At 35.1% G+C, this 8527-nt stretch overlaps 1 protein-coding gene across 3 annotated transcripts in view; it reads right to left on the bottom strand.

Annotated features, from left to right (window-relative positions):
• LOC118742421 (tetraspanin-6-like) overlaps positions 1–8527 on the bottom strand; it is a 15883-nt gene extending 7356 nt beyond the window's left edge. For all 3 annotated transcript variants that reach the window (XM_036474485.1, XM_036474486.1, XM_036474484.1), the window contains exons 1-3: positions 8236–8527; positions 7936–8103; positions 127–282 (exon numbers count right to left, since the gene is read on the bottom strand). In XM_036474485.1, coding sequence (XP_036330378.1) covers positions 127–282; positions 7936–8103; positions 8236–8295 — 384 coding nt within the window. In that variant the 5' untranslated portion in view covers positions 8296–8527. The remainder of the gene's footprint in view (positions 1–126; positions 283–7935; positions 8104–8235) is intronic.

The following is an 8527-nucleotide window of genomic DNA, read 5'->3' as shown; positions in this document are numbered from 1 at the left end:
TTGTAACTATTTAAAAAGGTGACAGCCTCACTCCAAAATATTTTTTTAATCCCTTCAAAGATCTCGGAAGATCTAAGGGTTTTAAGCATGAGCACTAAAAAAGTTATACATACTATATATACTCACCCGACTTTCAATGCTCGCCATGGGACCTTCGCTCACCATTTCTCTTTCCCAAAGCAACTCCACATTTTGAACTGTGGCTGTGATTATATTGCTCGCTGCGAGATGTGTAACAATATAAGCTTGTGTGACGCATAATATTGTAAACAAAGCACAATACTTAAAAGAAACGAAATTGTAATAATGTAAAGCCGGTACTTTTGTTTTGCATAAATATTACTTATGACTAAGGGCCGGTTGCTCAAAGCCTGGTTGACACTAATCCCTGGTTAAACATCGCTATCGACGTTACCGACACCGTGTTATATGCATGGAGTCGAAAACGTCGATAACGATGTTAACCGATGATTAGTGTTAATCATGCTTTGAGCAACCGGCCCTAATAGTAAGTTAAAGACATGCATACTATTGGGTACAAAGTACTTTCGACAGATATCAAATCAAATGCAACTATAAGTAAGGGGGTTTCCTGTGGTATCTATGAACGCTCACGATGATGTAAAAGATGACGGTAGTGAACCACCAGCTAATCTTTTCAAATTATTTTTGCCTATTTGTTCACTATGTATGAGATATTTAACTAAAAAATGCAATATTTATAAAACGGCTGTCTCTCAAGTGGCTTTTAAAATTTATATGCCATTTAAACACAAATTTTCTTCTCAAAAAATGTGTTGGAAGTAGGACTGATGATACCCGCGAATCCGCTTAACCGAGGTTTTTATTACCCGTGAAGCCGGGCATTACCCGATTTGCCCGGGTACCCGGATAATATACATACATATATCGGTGCCGATTAAATGTAAAATACCCAGGTAATGCGATGTAAATCTTCTTGTTTAATTTTCTTCGGGAGAAGTAATATTTTTTCTGTGAGAAAATGTTTTTTTGTTTTACATTTTTTTTAAGTCCGGAATGTACACGACTATGTACACTTAACCGCCAGCTTGAGTAGACAGTCCGATTAAATTCAATTAAAACATTAACTTCTTTATTTAAATTCAAACTTCAAATTTTTGTAAATGCATCTATGTACATAAGTATGTATATTTTAGAGAATATTAAATATTAGTATTCTAAGCGCCATATTAAGTATTGCCAGACACTCCTCGTTGGCAGTAACTTCTACCAGGCCCTTCAAAGTTTGCAAAAAGTTCGACATACATACTATATACATATTTACGTATATTTTGAGACTAAAAATTTTAAGGAGTTACTCATACGCTCTGTCCGACAACTTAAGCACAACTATGCATATACACTAGTGATGTGAATATTATCGAGTATCGAATAGTATGTATTTGATACTGTTGAGCAATTTGAGTATTCGGTAAGCATTGACAAAATATTTCGATACTTCGATACTCAAACATCATCGTTATATAAATATATTTTCATAGCAAGCGTCGCCAAAGCAAAGTAACGGGTTGCAAAATTTACAATGGTTGAATGGAGAATGGCTGAGGAACAGTGTATAAACAGGTGTCAGAATTATAATTTGCCAGAACACAACTTGGATCAAACAAGCTGAAATTCTCGTTGGAGTGATTTTAATCAAAACTCTAAGCAAGCTCACAAAAGTTTTTAGCGTTGGAAAGAATGGGAAAAGTATATCCCCATATATATAAGTATATATAGGTAACAGTAAGCTTCAACAGCAGTTCAGTTGTTTTTATGCAAAGTTTTCGAATGAAAACATTTTTACTAAAAAAAGTCATTATGAGTAAGAACATAATATTAAAGGTCATACGATTTTTATCGGTTTTGGTATAAGGGATTTTTAACGGAATAATGCAAAAGTATCGAGTATCGATCGATACTTGAAAGTATCGAAAATTTACATCACTAATATACACATGAAGTGTGTTCGGGGTCTGGCTGTTTGCAGAAAGCTTTCAAGTATTAATAATAATCGATTGGCGATTACTCATTAGGGGTATTTTCTGAGTCTTGCAAAGCCCTTGAACGGTGCACAAATTGCAGAGTTTGCAAAGCTGTCATATGAAAACTGTTTTTTAAGTGCAATCTGTGCACCATGCAAGGGCTTTGCAAGACTAAGAGAATATCCCTATGATGTTATTGTTTGGCCGAGCTTTTTGTCCGATTTGTGATGTGCGCCTTGATGTCGTCACACAAAGAGGATGAACCTATAGTTTTGCGCCGACTCCGACTCCGAACGCTAACTATATACTTAAAAGAAGCTGTTATTCACGACAAAAATTAACGCGGTGGTTCTCCTTTTAGTAGGCGACCGCTATTAGGAAAAAGCTTTTGAAGTTGATCGTGCCGGGAATCAAATCCAGCCCTAAATATTATTATTAAATTTTGAGCCTCAGCCATATGTTAAATAAATTTAATATTTCTAAAATAAATCAGATATTTAATGCTTCCACATATCGATGGTACTGGTGCAATAACGACACAATTCAAAATTCAAAATATAAAAACTGTTACTACTGTTAAGTGGCTCATGTCTCTGATCCTTGTCAAATCCATGTCTAATATCTTGTAACTACTTACTTTAGCAATGGATTAGACAAGGATTAGAGACAAGAGCCACTTAACAGTAGTAACAGTTTTTATTTTTTTAATTTTGAGTTGTGTCGTTATTGCACAGGACCATCGATATATTGACAGTAACCTATCTGTTCAGTGTGTTTGAGTTCAACAATAAAATGGAGTGATGGAAGATATAATAGAAACTTTAGTTTGACTAGTTTTGGCTATATTTAGATATTTTTTTATTCGATCTTAAATATTTTTTCATAAAAGTCTAGCGCATTATATAACAAGCACCACATAAATCCACATTTCAAACTTTGTGCAAAAATTATAAAATATCAACACATTTTACTAAAACCCACCAAAAATATAAAACTTTGACATTTCGGGAATTCGTTGTCGACTTCTAAAATAGCCAACTTTTGGCCCACTTATTACGGTTAATTTTCTTATTGGATTCAAAGTCATGCAGGGTTTAACCAAAGAAATATGTACATATGTGTAAAATTTGTATCATAATTTTCATTTTCAACAAAAAAACTTGTGTTCAAACAAAAAAAAAAGACAATTATGTATGCATTGTAAGATTGGTTTTTGCCATGGTATAATGTATGTATGTACGTATATATATTCACCCCTATTCCTCAACTCTTCGTATTCGGATTTTACTACGAATCGTAGATATATTATTCTGCAATCCGAATCGTATTTTCGAACTTTCAAAATTCGTAACAATGGCATGCCTGAAAACGAAGGAGTAAGAAATTGACAGCTTCTTTGCTTAATTTTAGTTGCGTTCCCTAACTCGCAAGAAGTTGCAAGAATTTACAGGAATTTACCAGAAAGCGTTCCCGTACTCGGTTCTCTGGCTTCTTTTGCCTTCTGACAGTTTTACAGGTTTTAACCCAGAACAGTTGGGGAACGCTACTTTTGTAAGAAAGCAATTCTGTGCCGGAAGCGAGATAAAAGATTTAAATCGACGTGTGTTTGCAGGAAATATTAGTGGTGTTCATTTAAAAAGATGAATTTGCCTTTTATTTACTGTTTTATATAAACGAATAAATAAGAATGTTCGTTACTCCTTAGCGAGAAACTTGGGTCCGATTTAGTTATTTGCACAATGTTTTTCGGTTGTTGTGTCCAAACCCATGACCCGAATATAAAAACTTTAACATACGCGTGTAGTCAAATAGCCCAGTTATGCATACTTAGCGTTGCATGAGAGTTGTCACATAAGAACCTGTTAAATGGGCTTTGCGTGTATGCGGTTACCCAAAGCGTAGCACTTCGCATGTAGAATTCTGTTGGGTTTTGATTCTTACGTAAAAATGGTATAGCAGTGCAAGTATGCATAACTGGGCTAAAAGGATTGAAATTTAAACTAAAACAAGTAAGAGCAGCGCTGTCTTCGGCTATGCCGAAGGCTTAATACCTTTCATGAACATCTGAAAATATTACTTTAACAGATTACTGCATTTGAAAAAATGTATATATTCACGGCATACATACTTAGATGGAGGAGATACATATATAAAAAATTATATCTAAACAATCAAAGGTATGAAAGATATACCTTATATAGCACCAATCTAAGTGATTTTCACTGCTGTGTGATCGCTATGTAAACCGGTAACACAATTTAATGGGTTTAGCTTCCAACATAAAGGAGATATATCGAAAAACTGGTATCTGAACAATCTGTGGTATGGAGGCAATAAATAGGTTATAGCGACCGGATATTTGTTAATTTTACTGTAAACTGTCTATTGATAATGAGTGAAAATAGTGCGAAATTAATGTTTCTAGCTGCATAAATGGATAACTTATAACAAAAAATCTCATATCTGAACAATCAGTTGTATGGAGGCTATAGGTTATAGCGACCAAATCTTCACCATTTTCACTGTATTCTTTTGATAATGGGTGGAAATAGTGCGAAATTTCATATTCCCAGCTGCATAAATGGAGGAGTTATAACGAAAAGTCTCATATCTGAACAATCAGTTGTATGGGAGCTACATGTTATAGTGGTCCGATTGTTCCGGTTCCGACAGATTAATACAATATAAAAATACACCCACTTACCAAATTTCATCAGGATATCTCGAAAACTGAGAGACTAGATTGCATACAAACAGACGGACAGACAGACAGACAGACAGACAGATAAACGGACGGACAGACGGACATGGCTCAATCGACTCAGCTCGACGTTCTGATCATATAAGTATACATTTTAATGGGTCTATGTCTTTTTATTCTGGTACTTACAAACATCGGACCAAAGTTATAATACCATTTCATGCTCATGAAAGGTATAATAAAGGTTGCAAATTTCCGAGCTCTAGTTTATTAATAAATTCGGTTAGTACTATGTACTTTTTTGTAAATTTCAATGTGGGTTCTGCGCAAAAATACTGTGGATGGCGTAGCCGGAGTTATATGCACATATATGTATACCTTTTCGGAATTGCGGAAGCCCCTCTTCTCCGGCATCACGGAGAATTCTTCTTAATAAGGGTTATAATCCCTAGTCACGGCCGAAGGCAGAAGCAAGCGCAACAGGTGGTGGATTTAAAAAAAATTCATATTTTCAATGGCTTGAAATAAGCTGTTATTGCGTTAACTGGATTGAGAATCAGTTCTTCAGGAATAGGAGGAATTCTGGCTTGTGGTTCAACAATCCAACCACAAGCAGACATAGATGCGCTCATGGTTACTATGCGCGACATCTCCGCATATCTTTGTGAATTCATTTCTATAGCGCGCTCTTACTCCGCTGCTATAATTGCAAATGGGCCATTCCATTCTGTCATCAATTGTAAATTTTAATTATCGAAACCTATAAACAGCGAAAGATATTATTTAACATGGAACGATAACTAGTGTATAAAATTGTTTTAACAAAAATACCAAACGATTTCTCAATTTCATTTGAATGAATGTGACTGGTGGCACACTGAAAAGAACTCTATTTTACTCTTGTACACTCAAAGATGAATTTTAGCCAAAGAACTTAATTTTCAGGAACGATGTATTTGTGTTGTGAAATACGAGCTATGCGCTTTCGTCTTCAATAAAAATTAGGCTGATATAATCTTCAGAGGAATATTAAAAAATATTTAAATTTGGGATTGGTGGAAAGTAATTATGAATGAAGTAAAAGTTTCCATAGACAAAAATTACAATTTCTTTTGATTTTTTTAATATTTGCCCACAGGTTAATGAAATGTAGCCATTTAGAAAGAAGTTACTACTAAAATAGAGATAATTAGGGCATATTTAAATTTATGTCGTTTTCCTCTTTTCAATGGAATGACCCAAATGCAACAGAATCCAGCGTTAACTACAAAACATGTTTATTATAAACATTTAAGCACTTGATAAGTGTTTTTTAATTCCTTTCCACTAAATATGCGCTATTAACATGCATATGTTACATATGTATATACATACATATACATATGTATATTTACGGTTACATTATTGTAAATAACTTAACTCAAATCCACGTTTTCTCGCTTAAAATAAAAAAACGCAGTACCATTACCCTAATTCTAGAACCCGAATTTTTGAAACTCGTAATTCGTAATTATTCAGCTGTCCTCGAAAAACAACTGATAGCTGGAAATGCTGCACATGTTTCCGCAAGGGTTGCAACATCTGGATTTTTCGTTTTTCGTAGCGATCTTTATTTAAAGCGAGAAAACGTGGATTTGAGTTAAGTTATTTGTCGGCCGCTGTGGTGTAGTGGTAAGCAGTGCGCGCTTTCACTCATAAGCACCTGGGTTCAAGCCCCGGTTAAAGCAACATCGCAAAAAATATAGAAAAAAGTTTTTTCTTAACAGCGGTCGCCCCTCGGCAGGCAATGGCAAACTTCCGAGTGTATTTCTGCCATGAAAAACAGCTTCTCACAAAAATACAATCGCCGTTCGGAGTCGGCGTAAAACTGTAGGTCCCTCCCCTTTGTGTGACAACATCAAGGCGCAGCCACAAATCGGAGGAAAAGCTCGGCCAAACACTAACATATGTGTAAGCGCCAATCTATTATTATTATTATTATATGTATGTGTGTACATATGTATGTTAATAGCACATATTTAGTGGGCTTTATATATGCTAACCAAATAGTTGTCAAGTAGGTAATAGTTCATTTAAAATAAATAGAATAAGGATATTAATTAGCACACTACGAGTCAACTTATAAATAGCGAGTTTGTAGTTAGACGAAAACAAACTAACCTCTTTTACGACATCGTCATGTATACTGGGGGAAATAATGCATGGTAAAGATTAATAACAATGTGCGACACTAAAAAACACCTGTGAAGTTATGTATATTTTCTGGTAGGTCTTTTCGAGTAAAACAAGAAACGAAATATGAAATTTGCCACACACCCCCAAAACCTTGATTTACCGTTAAAAACCCAGTCTTTCGTACTATTGCGAACTTACATATCGTCGTTTAAAGTACAAAGCCGCGTATCAACAAAATGCAAAACCTCGTATGTGAGGTTGAATAAATTATTTTCTAGAGAGTAAAAACACTCATATTTCAAAATGATTCTCTTTTTTATAAAGCAAACGCATTTCTGGCTGGTATATTTTAGGACGAATGGATAAGGATTGAGCCAAGATCTTATGTGAGCAAATCCAATTTTTATCAGCCAATGTCAGTTACGCGGTTTTGCAGAATGACGATACGCGGTTTTGTACTTTTAACGGCGATATAAGCCTGTAACTTAGTTCATAATGACCCGAGTTTATCATGGTAAGCAGTGCGCGCTACCACTCCGCAGGGCCTGAGTTCAAGCCCTGGTCAAAAGCAACATCGCAAAAAAATATAGAAAAAGGGGGTTTCTTAAAAGCGTTCGTCCCTCGGCGGGCAATGGCAAACCTCTGAGTGTATTTCTGCCATTAAAAACAGCTTCTCATAAAAATACAATCGCCGTTCGGAGTCGGCGTAAAACTGTAGGTCCCTCCGCTTTGTGTAACAACATCAAGGCGCACGCCACAAGGAAATCGCCCTCGCCGAGTCGGTCGAGAAATCCGAGTAACGGTTTTGGGCAAAAATTTTACCTGTGCAATGATTTGGACTTATGTATGTAGTTAGAAAAATTAGGTAAAAAAAGATATAAGTACGTATTTAGTTCAATTAAGAAGGTGGTTTAGCTGCATATGTACATATGTATGTATGTATGTATAGCACAAGTGACCCATATATACGTATGTGTTTACTAGTTAATAAGGCAGTTGGTTAAAAAAACTGTTAATGAGCTTCTTCCTAGATATCTATATTATAATTCTCACCATCGACAGCATCGCTGCCTTTGGCGGCTTAATAGCTTTATAGCCCACCAATGCAGACAGCGCCGTTACAAGGCCCACCATTAATCCAAGTAAGCAATATATTAAATGCGTATTTTGTACCGAGTTCATGAAAAGCGCACAAATTAATGCCATAATCAGTCCAACGATCTGTAAATATTTTTGGACAAGAATTAAGCAGCAAAACCAAACATAAAAAAATAAATAGTTACAACTGCTAATTTCGCAGGAAATTTAAAATGAGTGTAAATCTAAGAACGCACGCAATAGTTACGCACTTACCAAGCAAAGTGTGTTGGCACACAAAAAAATGTGTCTGAGTAATGGCGTCGAACAAAGCATCTTTATTACGATGTTGTTTATTTACTACGTATCTACTGTTTCAAAATAGTTTCTGATTACGAGTAGTATTATTATTTTTTTTACTCAAATACTTGTTTGCTAATTGCACACTTTTAGATTGGACTAAACATATTTCTTTTATTGTTCTTGTTTTTTGTATAACTTTTAATTCAAAAAAGTAAATTTATTATCTCCCATAACTTTTATTCTTTCCGTAACTGATGATTTCACG

This window comes from Rhagoletis pomonella, unplaced genomic scaffold, assembly GCF_013731165.1.
Source record: "Rhagoletis pomonella isolate Grant_MI unplaced genomic scaffold, Rhpom_1.0 Rhpom_scaffold_00007, whole genome shotgun sequence".
In the NCBI taxonomy this organism is placed as follows: domain Eukaryota; kingdom Metazoa; phylum Arthropoda; class Insecta; order Diptera; family Tephritidae; genus Rhagoletis; species Rhagoletis pomonella.
The sequence above is the reverse complement of the archived record's forward strand: the minus strand, read 5'-3'. Positions and strand labels throughout refer to the sequence as shown.